This window comes from Theobroma cacao, chromosome 3 (genome assembly GCF_053813885.1).
Source record: "Theobroma cacao isolate CCN51 chromosome 3, ASM5381388v1, whole genome shotgun sequence".
NCBI classification, from domain to species: Eukaryota; Viridiplantae; Streptophyta; class Magnoliopsida; order Malvales; family Malvaceae; genus Theobroma; species Theobroma cacao.
The window spans coordinates 39,099,292-39,117,416 of NC_142641.1; the positions used below are offsets into that span (position 1 = coordinate 39,099,292).

The 18,125-nt window shown below is 31.1% G+C and overlaps 3 protein-coding genes across 4 annotated transcripts; all 3 read right to left on the reverse strand.

Moving 5' to 3' along the window:
* Positions 1-4,671: 4,671 nt before the first annotated feature.
* LOC108661368 (remorin-like) lies at positions 4,672-6,159 on the reverse strand. The gene is made up of 4 exons (XM_018117593.2): positions 5,684-6,159; positions 5,289-5,370; positions 5,105-5,186; positions 4,672-4,978 (listed from the first exon to the last, which is right to left on the reverse strand). The coding sequence occupies exons 1-4, from the start codon at positions 5,715-5,717 to the stop codon at positions 4,775-4,777; spliced, it is 402 nt and encodes a 133-aa protein (XP_017973082.1). The 5' UTR covers positions 5,718-6,159; the 3' UTR covers positions 4,672-4,774.
* A 127-nt stretch (positions 6,160-6,286) lies between these two features.
* LOC18605557 (transmembrane ascorbate ferrireductase 1) lies at positions 6,287-9,624 on the reverse strand. Its single transcript, XM_007038615.3, has 5 exons — positions 9,404-9,624; positions 9,143-9,327; positions 7,359-7,407; positions 7,054-7,253; positions 6,287-6,703 (listed from the first exon to the last, which is right to left on the reverse strand). Exons 2-5 carry the CDS (start codon positions 9,278-9,280, stop codon positions 6,404-6,406), a joined length of 687 nt encoding a protein of 228 aa, XP_007038677.3. The 5' UTR covers positions 9,281-9,327; positions 9,404-9,624; the 3' UTR covers positions 6,287-6,403.
* A 748-nt stretch (positions 9,625-10,372) lies between these two features.
* LOC148763810 (transmembrane ascorbate ferrireductase 1-like) lies at positions 10,373-14,397 on the reverse strand. Of its 2 annotated transcripts, none has more exons than XM_088804151.1 (4): positions 14,169-14,397; positions 11,403-11,451; positions 11,098-11,297; positions 10,373-10,755 (listed from the first exon to the last, which is right to left on the reverse strand). In XM_088804151.1, exons 1-4 carry the CDS (start codon positions 14,304-14,306, stop codon positions 10,465-10,467), a joined length of 678 nt encoding a protein of 225 aa, XP_088660277.1. In that variant the 5' UTR covers positions 14,307-14,397; the 3' UTR covers positions 10,373-10,464. The 2 variants fall into 2 exon arrangements, with proteins under 2 accessions (XP_088660277.1, XP_088660278.1); XM_088804152.1 differs by having other exon boundaries at positions 11,403-11,800; positions 14,169-14,396.
* Positions 14,398-18,125: the final 3,728 nt, after the last annotated feature.

Consider the following 18,125-nt stretch of genomic DNA (forward strand, 5'->3'; position numbering starts at 1 on the left):
TTTTAACGAGACTAAACATGTTGAGATAAAAGGGATGAAATCAATAATAGTTTTTCAAAATAATTTGACATTCTCAACCAAATAAAACGTTTTGAAATTCAAATATTCCAAGAAAAGAAAAAGAATAAAGATTCTATCATTTGTAATATGTAGAATATTAAGTATTTTTGGAGCAATTTGTTGCATCTTGCCTCAACAGATTCATTCGCCAGATTACGTTTATGTCCTCAGATTCTTCTCGTGCATTCTTTCTTCGATTTTGTGGTGGAGACGGTATCTTTGTGGGCCAACCGAAACTACCAAGTGTATTCACAATAAGAGACTTAACCCCAACGAGCAAATCTTCTTGAAAACGCAGGCACGCCGAAAGATATTGGAGAAGGGAACGCCTCAGCCAACAACAAAACGGCGTAAACAGCACGCTCCTTAAAGGAGAATAAACAAAGAGGACGTATCCCACTTTAGAAAAAGGCCGCAAAGGTTTTTCTAATCTGTTGGCCTTAAAAAGGGGTTTTCCTAATCTTCTGCCAAAAACAAGCCAAGCGAAGAGATTTTCTTCCCCGTATCAATACACAAATTAATAATTACTATTTTACGAAACGTATTTAAACTTTAATACACTGTAAATTTATTTTGTGCTTCCTTTTTGTTATAACTTTTGGCATTTATTTTATCTTAAAGCAATTGAAATGTTCAACGAATTTATTTTAGCTTTGGTCCGTGGATGAAATGAGGGCCACAGCGAAAACATTCTTTTTGTGGCAGATGCCAACATAGTCACAGATGTCGTCATGATAAAGAGGGAAATTTCAGTGCATACTACAAAAAAAAATGCATTTATGGCTAATTAAAACATTTCTTTGTGCCCCAAGATACTGAAACTCTTTTTCTTGATTGAGAAAGCAACCTTCTTTTCTTGACTGTAAATATAAGTTGTGAAACATTGTAAGAGCACTAAATCTCACGGCATAAAAACCAGAAAGTGGTTGATCAAATAGTTTGATGGATATGGGTATTTGACTTTGGGTTTTTTTTTTTTCTTTTATGAAAAAACAAGATGGTTTCCAAATACTTTGCAATATCAAATTGTATTATGCTCAAAATTCCTTGCATTAAGATAGAAGCTTTGAGGTGATGAATTACTGGAAGTTTCTCTTCCGTTCACTACCAAAATTAAAAAATATAACTTGTATAGCAAGTTATTAACATGAAGCTCAACAATTCATAATGATATCTGGCTGGATATATAATATTATAATTTAAAATAAAATAATAGTATAATGTGTTTTTAAAAATCTTTGTTCATCTGACTTTTTTATGATGTTTTTATATATATATATATATATGGATGTGATAAAAACTTAAATTATTAACAAGAATTCGAGAATATCGTATTTCTTATGGATGGAATTATATAAATTACCACAACAAATTTAATTTTTCCTTTTAACTTGTCCAACTCTCAAATCAGTTGATGTACTTTTCCAAAGCTTTTGTTAATCTTCCATTTCTAGACCCTTAAAGGCAAGTTTTGAATTATAGTTAAAGTGATTTAATTTTGTCATGTAAACCTAGAATATGAAATCATTGAAACAAGCTGCCCACCTGGGTAAGTTGCTGCAGTAGTTACTTGTCAGCTGTAGGTTCTGCCTCTTATTTTTCTCAGAGTGGAATATTTCTCTGATGTTTTCTTCCTAAAATTAATAGTATCTGGAAGCTTTCGTCTACGCTACGACATGATGACAATTTCCCTTGTAGTTGTCGTGCCGAAAGAAAGTTACACAATTTTTTTTTATTGTTTGCTGGAATTTGATTAAGCGTTGCAACGAGAGAAACCGCAAATTACAATATTGTAAATCCAAGTTGCCAATTGCCAGCATACAACAATGGCATACACAAATTTAATTAATTATATTGTATAGTGTAGAATGTTGTGATAAACCGATAGAAATGGGCATAGGCACCTCTTGCTTTTAGCATCCATATGAATGATTTCTCGATGGACCTACTAGTAATATAATATGCATAATCATATTATTGAAAATTTAATTAACTGTAGATCCATTCAAAGTAAATAATTAAAGGGTTTAAAAGCTTCAAGTTTGATGAGTTCTGCAATATCTATTAGACTAAGTTTTGAGCTTACATTTGCTTTTTCTCCTATTCCTCTACCCTTCAAATATCTCCATTATGTTTGGCTTGATCACTTTTTTATAACTTGATAAGTCTAAACAGGGGCTTATATTCAGATTATAGCTTTGGTATAGCTTGTGAAATTGGATTTCCTTATCGCAAAAAAGCATGGGTTGTCATGTCAGCTACACGGCGGACTTTCCAACCAACAAGATGCCTAAGTTATCTTAAGGCTATAGCCATAGGTCTATGAGCATGAACAAGGCAAGATCGGATCCCCACAAAAAGGCAATTTCCAAGAAGTGTGTGATTGCAATGTCTTTGTGGGCAATCCACGAAAGCACCCAATGGCTATTCGTGGCCACCGTGCACTGCAATGCCTTATCTAGAGCGGCAGAAAAACTTTTGAGTATCCTTGTCAAATGTCAATTTATTAACATTGTATTTAAATTGCAAATCTTTTTGTTCCTTGTATAAAGCAATTAACGTTTTAGTTGCAATAAATTACAACTGTTATGCAACTTAGCCTAGTTGTCAGTAACATAAGACATTTTTATTTTGTAATGATTGATGAAAATGATGGTTATTATTTATCTTAGTACATGAACTAATTGAGTTAGCCTTTGAAAGAGTAAACACTAATTGAATTAAGTTTTACACTCAACTCCCCCCCCCCCCCCCCCTTAGTCCTAAAATTATTATCCTATTACACAATTGTTCTTTAATCACATCATATTCTTGATTCCTTTAAATTAAATAAATGTTCCCTATAACTCTTCAATTAATAGCTATGTTGTATCCTTTAAGAAATTTAAGGTAAAAGGTTTCATGTGTCGGGTTCCCTGTTAGGTTCATAGGCTTGATCCAACCGAGTCAAAAGTTAGACATATATTTTAGTCTTGAATCTATTTTATTAATAAAATATTTTATTTAATTTTAATTTTAGAATATATTTAAAAATACTTAATCTAATATATAGTTTTTTAGTATTTAATAATAAATTTAAATTTTTTAGTAATATCGAGTCAAAATCCGAATTTAAATTTTAAATGAATTGAGGCTGACTCAATCATAAATAACTTTAACTTAAGTAACAAACGTTAAAACAAAATAGATATGTATGATATGGAGAGGCTTTTTTTATTATTTTTTACATGAAATAGAAATTTTCAAAGGTAAAATAAAAGATTTAGGGAAAATAATTTTGGTTGGAATGAGGCTAAAGTGTCTTGGCGGTTATGAGAGGGATTTTAACAATCAAACAAACAACCGCCACGTGCCTTGTCTATTTGATAATTAATGATTCTGCAGCGTTAGATTCACAATCTGGGTTTTCACTTGGACACGTGGTCCATAGAAGGCGGAGTTTGTCCGAATCAATCGCTGTCACTGAAAATCTATTCTTGACGTTGTCATCCAATATTTTGGCACCATCTCCAGTTCTTTTTCATCGTAGCAATTCTCTTGCCACATACCAATGCGAGTTGTGAAGGGGAACTAAGATACTAGCAACGATAACCCATTTGCAATGAAGAAAAGCCCAAACTACGTTTGGGCTTTCTCATCTTGACCCACACTTTATTTATTTTTTTTGTAAATTTTGTAATAATGTAAATATGTTTTTAATATAAAAAAATTAAACAAGTTAAAAATTTTAAATATTAAAACATTTATTTGGAAGGAAAAGTGCAACTTGTAACTGCTAGATCGGAGTCCACTGTCAAGTAGTAGCGAGGAACATGTTTTAGTAAATAGAATCTGGTAATAAGGTATGGTGATTGATATAACCAAATAAATATCATGTAAATATGTTATAAGAAAACGTTTTACAATTTGTTAGTATTATCATGGGTAAAAAATCCTAATTCTTTAACTTTTAGTTATAATTTCATATAGATCTATTAATTTTTAAAATAAATAATCCGTTTCACAAAAATATTTTTCATTAAATATATAAATTCAGCCGTTAGTCAATCGTTAATATTTTCGTTAGTTTGATGACGTGAAAATGTTAAAAGAACAATTTTATCTTTTATTAATTTTCAAAATTATCACATTATATAGATTATAAATTTTCATTTTTATTTTTTTTCTATTAAAAAATAACTTATCCCCTACCTCTTCTCGCAGTTGGAGCGTCAGATTTGTGCTCCTTGGGGAGTGCGGGGGTGGGGGGTGACCGATCAGGAGCATTGCCAGCTCACATAAAAAAAATAGTTAAAAAAGGTCAAAAGAATAAAAGTATTTTTAACATTTTACATTTATCTGTTAACGTTATTTATATGTTTGAAATGAATCATTTATTTTGAAAATTAATGAATTCTTATAAAATTATAAGTAAAAGTTAAAAAAAATAAGAGTATTTTATTTTATTATCATATATGTCCAGTGATAGTCCTGTTGCCGAAACATAATATTCCAGCACATATGAATAGAATGCGACACTTCGTAGTCCATACCTTTTTTTTCCATTGATTAAAAACGTGCAAACAAGCACAAGCCAGTGCCTAATCATATGCTCTACACAATGGTATTAAGTTAAAAAGATCCAATTCATTTGATTTATTATTATTCTGTTTATTTAAATTAGTTCAATCCAGCAGGGTAATGACTCCCCCCCTGTGTCTTTGTTGAAAAGAAGTTATAATTTTTTACAAATACCAAAACAGGTCTTGGGAAGAGTATTAGTGGCACGATACTTTTCAGCCTTGTCATCAATGGCAATTTTCCCTTTCTCACGTTGAGCTTCGATGGATGCCTTTTTCTCTGCTACCGTCTTCTGAACTTGAGCTTCCTTATTTTTCAGTTGTTCTATTTTCAGTTTCTTCAGTTTCTCTGCACTTACCTGATCATCATACACAACCTTCATGTCACAAACTTTGACATATATTTATATTTACTTGGTTATGTTTTTGATGCAAACAAGTTGGGGAGAAAGAGAATTCAAATAGTTATATAAAGTAGCTTTTACCTCAATCATTTTTGATTTGGCCTCGTTACATGCTTTCATTTCCTCCTGCCAGGACTGAGTTTCAGCCATCTTTCGATCCGCTCTGTTCAATAAGTTTTGTTTAAGTTATAAAAGGCTAAATTACTTCATTCCCCCCCACAATCCTTATTACAGGGTTCAGACTAGATGTAATGAATTTACTTACTTGTGATCTACTTTTGCCTTTTCTCTTTCTCTCCAAGCGTTAATTTTCGACTCGAGTTGTTGTGTATTAATTCTTTGAAGCTCTGACATTAAAGAAGGGAAAATCCCAGAGTAAGCTTACAGATGTTAAACATCATTTGGCCAAACGAATTTCTTTGTTTAGATTTTTTAAAATTTGTATTTAAATCCAACAACAATATACTATAAAAGACAAAGAAACAAGCATTGTACCAGAATTCTACAAGCTTTAAAAAAAATCCAAACCGAGGTATACTTTTAAAGGGGAGGGAGAGGGAAGTAATTAATCCTGCATCCTCTCCTTTTTTATATTTATATTTTGGGTTTTGGAGCAAATATTGACCTAAAAAAGAAGGGTTATAATAAGTGGAACTATACCTTTGTCCATTGTAGAACCTTTGGAACTCTCCATCAGTTTTCTTTCACTTGTGTTGATTTTCTTCCGTACGATGGAATGATGGCGGAATGAAAAAGAAAAGTTGTAGGAGACTCTCCGCTCCTTTTATCAGCCTTGTTCGTGGACAGATTTAAGCTGAACAATTATTATTAGTAATCACAGGTGAAAACAGGCATGCATGCAGATTAAAATCAATTAACCCAAATTCAATTTTCTCATGATTCACGTGTAACAATAATTTCTAAATTATCATATTGAAGCAAATAAAATTTCTACCATACATTTATAGTTTGACATTTTAAGTAAGCGGTCACTGCTGATGTGTATTTCCTTTTTGTATATAGAGATTCACCTTAGGAAACAATCACAACAAAGCTTTTATTATCATAATTACACGTGTTTTTTCTATTTTAGCTCATCAAAATTTGAAAAATATACTAAATTTTAGATCATATGAACTGTTAAATAAAGAGATTTGTTTTGTAAGCGTGAAAAAATATGATTATAAATTAAATTATATCTCACGAGAAGATTCTAATTTAAATTTTCCAAATATAACATATGCAAATCTCATGCTTAGAGAATAAATCATAATAATGGTCTATTGAATTGCCACTATTATTGATCACAAATTTATGTCTAGAAATACAAACAATAGATATATCCATTCATCAATACATAGATAGGGATATAACATCAAATTATATAGCCGAATAGCTGTTGTCATCTTCGGAAGGAGCCTTGGCGAAAACTGTAAATATTACGAAGGCTCCATATAATATTGTGACAACGGCTGTGAAGTTTACAAGGTATGCCTCAGCACCATATTTAGCAAGGCCTGAGTTCTCAAGGAATGTAAGCTTCTCCAGGAACCCTATGGAGGCGTTGCCAATGGCCAAGATGTATACAAACAGTCCCAACAGTACGTGCCAAGGAAGCGATTCGCTTCTTAACCCGGCTGATCCTCCAGGGTAGAAGAAGACGAGAAAGCCATATATCCACTACAAAATTACAATTTCCCTTTCAAAATCATTTTCTAAAAGAGAACAATTGCGTTCATCATGCTTAAAAATCCATGGAGTGTAATATCCAAACGAAAACAAAAAAGAAAAATCCATTGAGTGTTATGAATGAGCAAATGGACTCACACCACATAATTCGTCAGAGCCAAGCCCAATTGCTCAATGGCAACCTAAGCTTAACCCTTCCATTTGGGCTTCAATAAGCCCAATTTAAACCCATGTGTGCTCTACCTCTGCTTGTATAGCTTATCACTATATAATAATTCCAGAAAAGAAATGACAAGCAAAACAGGTTTAAACAAGTTAATGGAATGAGGTGATTCTATTACCTGAATGCCATAAAGGACAATGATTCCCATCCCAAGCCAAGAATGCAAGCTGTAGAGATTGACTATTGAACTCTCATTATGGTACTTGAACGCCGTATAGATACCAATAATGCCCAGAATTAGTGCAATGCCATGGAGCACAAGATGTATCAACTTCTTCACATCCTTACTCAGAGGCAATGACTTGTAGCTCATAATGGCTGCATTGTGTGTTGTTTGGAGCATGGTTCAGTTTACTCAATCCGGGAAAACGAAATTCAGAAGCAATATATTTTTTTATCAACGGAAAAGGTGTGTTGGATTACCTTCACCTCCCAAGATGATGAAGCCAATCAACATCAATACAGGATGGAGCTGCAGAAAGAGTAAAATGGTTAGGCACATTTGCAGCAATAATTAAGGACTGCCCGAAATGTTGCACCTTTTTGCTTCCTTATTACGTTAAGAAGGGGTAAATCATTCTAGGATTCTTATTATGTTCATAAGGGTATTGATATTATTCAAAGAAACCGAAGAAACAAACACTTAGATGTCAAAATTCCTGGTGCATTCAACATGAAAGAGACATTGTTAAGAAGCCAGTCAAAATATTAAATGTTCAGACAATGAGAAAAATTTGGAATGCCAGTAATTATAATTGAAAATACTACTATATTGATCTTCAATTTGTTTTTTCTTCTTTTCCTCCTTCCTCTTTTGGACACTGCAAAAGAGCTAAAGCATGAGAGAGTGATAACTTAGATAAGTCCGAAACAAACAAGCCTATCCACGGAAATCATGTGACAAATAAATTTGAGGGCTCAATTAATTAGTTAAATCCAAAGCAAGTAGATGGATACCCGGATTAATGCATAATACTACTATATAATAAATATAAAAGCCTCACTAATGACATAATTAAACCCATAATCATAAATTTGTATAAGTTTTTAATTCGAATATATCAAGTCTCTCATCCTTCTTGCTCCTCTCAACATTATTTATTCTGAAAATATCAGAAACCACGTGGTAGGGTATTAATGTTCTGTAAAGTTCTCGAAAAGTTTCTGGCATTTATACAGAAAATGCCAAAAAGAGGCACAAGATAACCAAAAAAAAAAAAAAGAATTCAATTATAAAAGAAGGGTAGGTAGGTCTTCTACACGACAGACACGGGGGTAAGTATACCAATATAATACGTATGGTTTCAGCCCCTGTTCTGCATAGATGAGCATTGACGACGCAGCACCAAATTTGGCCACAACAAAGGGGAATTTAGAACTAGCCCCATGCTCCAGCCCCCATTCAATTGCCCAATAACAAACCTTCCAAGTTGTTAGGTGATACTTACGGAGCAGCCTCTTTGAATATGAATTCGAAACTTTCGAATAGCAAACAAGTTTAGGGTTGGTTACAGAAATTGAGTAGTAGTAGTATTTCTTTCTAGGGGAATCAAATGTAGCTCTATCATTCAAAGAATTGTTCACCAGGCAATAAACATATATTTAGTTGAAGACTTTAAAGCCTGGCAATGATCAAGATAATTTACAGGAAAATTGATATGCGGCCGTGTCAATTCACATTTGACAGGCATCCAGTACCCATAGCAGCAAAAAAGGGGTGATCAAATATGAAATTCTAAAGAATGAAACAACTTGCCTAGTGCCAATTTGGAAAAAGGCAAAACCAATACTCTCCTTCATTAGTTTAGGGCTTAAAGTTTAAGATTCTATGAAATAATGGAAAAGATATATGATAGGGTGAGGGCAGAGTTGTATTTCTACTGTATAAATTATTAATTCCATTCGTCAAACTCAATAACAAACAGCCAAAGGACCATGAGTTTTCTGATGGACATGAACAGGGGTTGAGTGAATGAAATCACCCAAAGTCCCAAACCAAAAGAATATCATCAATGATTTAATCCGAGAGGAGAAACAGAGACCCAGAAACCAAGCAAAATTCCACTGGAAGCCATAACTAAGTTGATAAAATCAAATAAAAATTAAAAAAGAAAAAGAAAAAATTGATAGAACACCCTCCCCTCACACACACACACAACATGAAAGAAGAAAGAGAAGAAGAAAAGAAAGGGAGACTAAAAACTTACATTAAAGATAAGATTTTTGTTTGAAGAAGCCCAAGCTAATCCGCCTCTGAAGTATATGCACCAAACCAATACCATAACAGCAGCGGCAACCGCAAGCGCGTGCGGCACAATCGTCAAATGCAATGCTCTAATCGCCATATTCTCTCTGTCTCACGCTCTGTTTTTCTTCTTCTTCTTCTCCTTAGCTGTTTTAGACGACAGAGTGAATCAAAAACTGCGCAGCAATAGGATTTTGATAAATAAATAAAAAAAGGAAAAGACCTTGTAATTATATCATTTCCAGATTTGACTAATTGGCTTATGCCTCCTGTCCTGTTGTTTCAACCAGTTGTTCCTGGAGATAAGGACCGTTGGATGGAGATCTTTGATTCTCTTGGATTGATGCCACGTGGCGTGGGTTTCAATGGATTGATGGAGTTCCGTGTAGCGTGCATTCGTAGTCGCTTCGTGTCTCATCCTCGGGCCTTGGGCTTCACTTACCTCCCCTGTCCTACGCCTTAAATATTCATTTTTCAAAAGCTGCATAAATCTAAAATGATTAGGGAACGAAGTTCAATTTCAATCATCCAATGGCAACTTTACAAAAAGTGTAGTAGTACTGATCTGCTCTGCCAGCCCTTTTGTAACCAATCCAAGTAACGTCGTATTGCCTTTGATTTGCGCACGGCCAGGCGACCACCTCGTCATCCTTTTATCCTTTTGCTCTTGGTTTGAATTTCAAGTCCTAAGATTCCATTGAAATTTAACAAATACATTTGACGGAAGGCCTGGAAACAACATCGTCTTTATACTGTTTATTGTAGGATAGCATCGTGATGGAAAATTTGCAGAGGCCCAGAGGGAATGGATAATGGATTGGAACCACGTAGAGGTGAAGTCATGTATGACATCATAATATAGGGATCAAAATCAATAGGAATCCAATTTTATTACTTGTAAAGCAAGTTCTTAGCTTAGCATCTCATACTTAATTGGTGGGGGGAATGAAAATAATGGCCAAGTTTTTGTCGGCTTAGTTGAATGTTGTGGTGAAGGACCCCACTTTATTCTTTCCAGTCTTCAATGTCTATCAGTATCCGGGTCCCACTATCATTACCCCGAGTTTCTTCTTCATGTTAATATAGTACGATTTGTTAGTGTTGGATCGCCATTGGATAAGCATGTTTATGGTGTGTTAATTACGGTTATGGTAAGAAATTGTAAAGGTGCTACGTTAATATTTTGGCCTGGTTAAAAAGGAATAAAGACTAAATAGAGAAGCAATTTTTACGATGGAAGTCGTAATAAGGTCTATGTACATACCGACGAAGCTAATTTCGAACTCAATTCCAAGACCTAACGCGGTAAAAGTTTTGATTTAAAACTGTAAATATTACGAAGGCTCCATATAATATTGTGACAACGGCTGTGAAGTTTACAAGGTATGCCTCAGCACCATGTCTAGCAAGGCCTGAGTTCTCAAGGAATGTAAGCTTCTCCAGGAACCCAAGGGAGGCGTTGCCAACGGCCAAGATGTATACAAACAGTCCCAACAGTACATGCCAAGGAAGCGATTCGCTTCTTAAGCCGGCTGATCCTTCAGGGTAGAAGAAGACGAGAAAGCCATATATCCACTGCAAATTACATTTTCCCTTTCAACATCATTTTCTAAAAGAGAACAATTGCGTTCATCATGCTCAAAAATCCATGGAGTGTGATATCCAAAAGAAAACAAAAACGAAAAATCCATTGAGTGTTATGTATGAGCAAATGGACCCACACCACATAATTCGTCAGACCAAGCCCAATTGCTCAACGGCAACCTAACTCTTCCATATGGGCTTCAATAAGCCCAATTTAAACCCATGTGTGCTCTACCCCTACTTGTATAGCTTATTACTTTACAATAATTCCAGAAAAGAAATGATCAGCAAAACAGGTTTAAAAAAGTTAATGGAATGAAGTGATTCTATTACCTGAATGCCATAAAGGACAATGATTCCCATCCCAAGCCAAGAATGCAAGCTGTAGAGATTGACTATTGAGCTCTCATTATGGTACTTGAATGCCGTATAGATACCAATAATGCCCAGAATTAGTGCAATGGCATGGAGCACAAGATGCATCAACTTCTTCACATCCTTACTCAGAGGCAATGACTTGTAGCTCATAATGGCTGCATTGTGTGTTGTTTGGAGCATGGTTCAGTTTACTCAATCCGGGAAAACGAAATTCAGAAGCAATATATTTTTTTATCAACGGAAAAGGTGTGTTGGATTACCTTCACCTCCCAAGATGATGAAGCCAATCAACATCAATACAGGATGGAGCTGCAGAAAGAGTAAAATGGTTAGGCACATTTGCAGCAATAATTAAGGACTGCCCGAAATGTTTCACCGTTTTGCTTCCTTATTACGTTAAGAAGGGGTAAATCATTCTAGGATTCTTATTATGTTCATAAGGGTATTGATATTATTCAAAGAAACCGAAGAAACAAACACTTAGATGTCAAAATTCCTGGTGCATTCAACATGAAAGAGACATTGTTAAGAAGCCAGTCAAAATATTAAATGTTCAGACAATGAGAAAAATTTGGAATGCCAGTAATTATAATTGAAAATACTACTATATTGATCTTCAATTTGTTTTTTCTTCTTTTCCTCCTCCCTCTTTTGGACACTGCAAAAGAGCTAAAGCATGAGAGAGTGATAGCTTAGATAAGTCCGAAACAAACAAACCTATCCACGGAAATCATGTGACAAATAAATTTGAGGGCTCAATTAATTAGTTAAATCCGAAGCGAGTAGGTGGATACCCGGTTTAATGTATAATACTACTATATAATAAATATAAAAACCTCACTAATGACATAATTAAACCCATAATCATAAATTTATATAAGTTTTTAATTCGAATATATCAAGTCTCCCATCGTACTTGCTCCTCTCGACATTATTTATTCTGAAAATATCAGAAACCACGTGGCAGGGTATTAATGTTTTGTAAAGTTCTCTGATATTTATACAGAAAATCCAAAAAGGAGGCAAAAGATAACCAAAATAATAATAATAATAATAATAATTTAATTTTAAAGAAGGGTAGGTAGGTCTTCCACACGATAGACACGTGGGTAAGTATACCAATACAATATGCATGGTTTTGCAGAGATGAACATTGACCACGCAGCACCAAATTTGGCCACAACAAAGGGGAATTTAGAACTACGCCCATGCTCCAGCCCCCATTCAATTGCCCAATAACAAACCTACCAAGTTGTTTAGTGATACTTACGGAGCAGCCTCTTTGAATATGAATTCGAACCTTTCAAGTAGCAAACAAGTTTAGGGTTGATTACAGAAATTGAGTTGTAGTATTTCTTTCTAGGGGAATCAAATGGAGATCTATCATTCAAAGAATTGTTCACTAGGCAATAAAGATATATTTAGTTAGACTTTAAAGCCTGGCAATGATCAAGATAATTTACAGGAAAATTGATATGCGTCCATGTCAATTTACAATTGACAGGCATCCAGTACCCATAGCAACAAAAAAGAGATGATCAAATATGAAATTCTAAAGAATGAAACAACTTGCCTAGTGCCAATTTGGAAAAAGGCAAAACCAATACTCTCCTTCATTAGTTTAGTGCTTAAAGTTTAAGATTCTATTAAATAATGGAAAAGATATATGATAGGCTGGGGGTAGAGTTGTATTCTACTGTATAAATTATTAATTCCATTCGTCAAACTCAAATATAAACAGCCAAAGGACCATGAGTTTTCTGCTGGACATGAACAGGGGTTGGGTGAATGAAATCACCCTAAGTCCCAAACCAAAAGAATATCATCAATGATTTAATCCGAGAGGAGAAACAGAGATCCAGAAACCAAGCAAAAGTCCACTGGAAGCCATAACTTAGTTGTTGAAATCAAATAAAAATTAAAAAAAAAAAGGAAAAAAATTGATAGAACACCCTCCCATCACACACACACACACACAAGAGCGGAGTTAATTAATTTTTATTGAAATGGTCAAAAGTTCAGAAAATTAAAAATTAAAAATTTTTATAATTAATATATTGAACTTAATTATTAATAATATAAAAAATTATAATATATAATAATTTTATATAATATATAAATTAAAAAAATAAAAAATATATATAATAATATTTTTAAAAAAATTGTTCGATGATAATAATATCTTTTTAATATAAATAATTAAATTATTTATAAAAAATTTATCATCTATTTTATTTCGAAATTTTTCAATATAAATAATTAAAAAATTAATATAATTAATATCTTATATTTTTATTTTATTATATTTAAATTTATAATATTAAATTATGATATATAAAATATAAATAATTCAATACGATATATAAAATTAATAATTTTTTCTTATACTCAAAATAATTTTTTTTTTAACTAAATATAAAACGTAAAACACATTAAAAATAAATATTCAAGATAATTTTTTTTTATATAATTAAGATTAATAAAAAATAATATATTAATAAAATTTTAAACAACAATCAATAATGCAACACTAAAATTTATATTTGAGAATTATATATACAATAATTTTTTAAATTTTAAAAATTAAAATTATTAAAAATAAAATTCACGTAACAAAAAAAATTATGACAAGTAAAAAATATAATCTATATATCAATAAAAATATAATTGATAATTTGTAGAAATTTAAAATATATGAGTAAATAAAATATAATTAAAAAATAAATAATAATAATATAAATAAAAATTTTATTTTTTTATAATTTTATAATATAAGATAAAAAAAATAAGTGAAATAACTTAAAAAATTAAAAATATTTTAAAATTTTGAATAAAATTAAATAAAATTTGTAAAGTTATATTATTATTTTAATTATTTAATTAAAAATTATTAAAAATATATAATATATAAAAATTTTCAAAAATTTTGGGACCATGCAAAAGGACGCTCCGCCCCTGCACACACACGCACACACACCGTAAAAGAAGAAAGAGAAGAAGAAAAGAAAGGGAGACTAAAAACTTACATTAAAGATGTGATTTTTGTTTGAAGAATCCCAAGCTAATCCGCCTCTGAAGTGTATGCACCAAACCAATACCATAACAGCAGCGGCAACCGCAAGCGCGTGCGGCACAATTGTCAAATACAATGCTGTAATCGCCATGTTCTCTCTCTCACCCTCTGTTTTTCTTCTTCTTAGCTGTTTTAGACGACAGAGTGAATCAAAAACTGCGCAGCAATAAGATTTTGATAAATAAAAAAAAGGAAAAGACCTTATAATCATATCATTTCAAGATTTGACGAATTGGCTTACGCCTCCTGTCCTGCTGTTTCAACCAGTTGTTCCTGGAGATAAGGACCGTTGGATGGAGATCTTTGATTCTCTTGGATTGATGCCACGTGGCGTGGGTTTCAATGGATTGATGGAGTTTCGTGTTGCCTGCATACGTAGTGGCTTCGTGTCTCATCCTCCTACCTTGGGCTGCACTTAGGCCCCCGGCCCTACGCCTTAAATATTCATTTTACAAAAGCTGCATAAATCTCAGATGATAAGGGAACGAAGTTCAATTTCAATCATCCAATGGCAACTTTACAAAAAGTGTAGTAGTACTGATCTCCTCTTCCAGCCCTTTTGTAACCAATCCAAGTAACGTCGTATTGCCTTTGATTTGCGCAAGGCCAGGCGACCACCTCGTGATCCTTTTTTCCCTTTGCTCTATGTTTGAATTTCAAGTCCTAAGATTCCATTGAAATTTAACAAATACATTTTAAGGAAGGCCTGGAAACAACATCGTCTTTATACTTTTTATTGTACGATAGTATTGTGATGGAAAATTTTGCAGAGGCCCAGAGGGAATGGATAATGGATTGGAACCACGTAGAGGTGAAGTCATGTATGACATCATAATATAGGGATCAAAATCAACAGCAATCCAATCTTATTTCTAGTAAAAGAAGCTCTTAGCTTAGCATCTCATACCCTAATTGGTGAGGGGAAAGAAAAGATTGGCCAAGTTGTTGTCGGTTCCGTTGGATGTTGCGGTGAAGGACCCCACTTTATTCTTTTCAGTCTTGAATGCCTATCAGTATCCGGGTCCCACTATTATTACCGCGAGTTTCTCCTTCATATTAATTAATATAGATATAGTATGATTTGTTGGTGTTGGATGGCCTTTGGATAAAGCAAGTTTATGGTGTCTTAATTACGGTTATGGTAAGAAATTGTAAAGGTGCTGCGTTAATATTTTGGCCTGGTTAAAAAGGGATAAAGATTAAAGAGAGAAGCAATTTTTACAATGGATGTCGTAATAAGGTCTATGTACATAACGACTAAGCTAATTTCGAACTCAATTATGTGATAAAAGTTTTGATTTAGAGCTTGTTTGGTTTAGTTTTGTTTAGTTTAAAAGTTATTATAAAAATTTTATAAAAAATAATAATTTTTAAAATTAAGTTAAATTTGTTTGGTAAATTTATTTTTATAAGTTTTTTTTTTTATAAATAAGTTGCTTGATAAAATAATTTATATAAGTTTTAATTTTGATTAAAATTAATATAAATAGTATTTAATAAATAATTTTTTATTAATCACAAATTCTTTCGTTCAAAATGAAAAACAGTTAATTTTATTTTTTTATTTATACAAAGTATAAAAATTATTTTTATAGAACATCAAATTTATAATTAATAATAAATCATATAAAAATGAAAACAGATAATGTTGAAATTATTTTTAATAGATAAGGATATTTTTGAAACAAAAAGAAAAATTTTCCTTAAACAGAAGCGTATTTTTTAAAAAAGAAAAGAGAAAACTCCTTTCTGGAGCTTTTTTTAAATATCTTTTTCTAAAATTTTATTCTTTGAAAAAAATTAGCTTATTTTTTTAAAAGTTTCTCTAATCTTTTGTTTAATTTAATTTTTACTTTTAAGAGATGAACAAACTGAAAAAAAGTTAGATCAAATAAATACTTAAAACTTTGGATATGTTACAAATTTCAACAAAGTTTTAAAGAAAAATCTGGCCGACAAGTTTTCTGCACGCTAAGTCATAGTGTTTGGGTCTCTTGTTGTTTGGGTTGTGGTCCATTTCTTTGTGTGCAGAAAAGAAAATTCAAGTTTTAACCTTTTATGTGGAATAGGTAGCATGTTTAGTTCGCAGAATAGATAGGAATGGAATAGAATATCTATTATGTGATAATCAAATGAGATGAGAATAAATTATAATAGGTATTACGTAGTTTGGTATGAGGAATAGAATAGAGTATGATTGATTATTATGACTTATTGCAGTGTTTGGTTGGTAACAATAACTTTGGAATAAGAAATAAATAAAAATAAAAAGATAAAAATACATTTTATTATATATATGATTATTTTATTTTATTTTATTTTTTAGATATTGATATTCTATCTATAATCTAATCATTAATATTATACAATACTAATATTTTATTTATAATTTAAATGTTATTATGATTATTTATTTTTAAACATTAATAATGTATAATTTATTTAAAATATTAAAAATTGATAGTTTAAATGTTAATATTTTATTCATACTTTAATCATTAATATTAAATTTTATTATGATTATTTATTTTTATTTTATTTATAAAGGAATGATTAATTTTTTAAATATATATATTTTATTTATAATTTGAATTTTATTATGATTATTTATTTTTAATTAATTTTATCTTTTAAATATTAATAATTTATATTTTTAAAATATTAATAGTTGATTATTTAAGTATTAATATTTTATTTATAATTTAAACATTAATATTATAAAATACTAATATTTTATTTATATTTTAAATGTTATTATGATTTTTTACTTTATTTTTTAAATATTAATAATTTATAATTGATTGAAAATATTAATAATTGGTAATTTAATTTATAATTTAAATATTATTATGATTAAAAATTAATACTTTTAATTAATTTTTAAATTCAAAAAATTTTATAATATATAATTAATAACTTAACCTTTTTATTATAATAAGATTTATTTTTCTCTATTTGTATTTTTCATTTTTTAATTTAAATATCACTTAATAATTTAAAAATTATATTTTAAAAATATAATTTTTTTATTTATAATTTAAAAATATGAAATATTAATATTTTAAAATTTATAATTTAAAAATATGAAATATTAATATTTTAAAATTTATAATTTAAAAATATGAAATATTAATATTTTAAAATTTTAATTTAAAATATTATTTTTATAAGTTTAAATTTGTAATTTTTAAAAATAAATAAGGACATTTTAATCCAAAATGTTTAAATTTTATTCCCATAGGGGTGGAATAGCTAATTCCATGGGAGAAGGTGGTATTAGCTATTCTAAGTTTTTATCCAATTTTAAAGAATAACCATTTCTTTAGAATGGCTATTCCTTCTTCAAGAGTAAACCAAACAAGGAAATAAAATTTTGTAAGGAATAGAGGTGGAATAGCTCAACCAAACTTGAAAGATTCAACAAGAGAACGTGGCCTATAGTCTCTCCAGATTAATGAACGAAATTTGGATCTAACCAAGCCCAAAACTTCCAAGGCAGTACCCAAAATTAATATTGAGCTATCAAGGTGTACTACTGTTCCGAGCTTGAATGAAAATCAAGGTTAGTGGACTATCCATTCAGTTTTAGGGCCATGTCGATTTAAAACTTGCGGCAATTCAATGGATTTGATAGAATATACCTTGTTGCTCAAGCCACTTGGTCTATAATGGTGGAAGTAGACAAAGTATTTCAATTTCACATTCAACAAATAAGAGGATTTTAAAAATTTTATAAGTGTAAGTATAGTACATCTAATAAGATTAGCTTTTTGGAAAAAGATATTGTTTCCATCATAAAGTAGAATTAGAGAGACAAGTAGAGTGGTCAACGGCGATGAGAGTGCTATCAAATTTGGATGGTGGAGAATATTATGTTAAGCACTTTAAAAGAAGTAGATAAAGTGTTTCA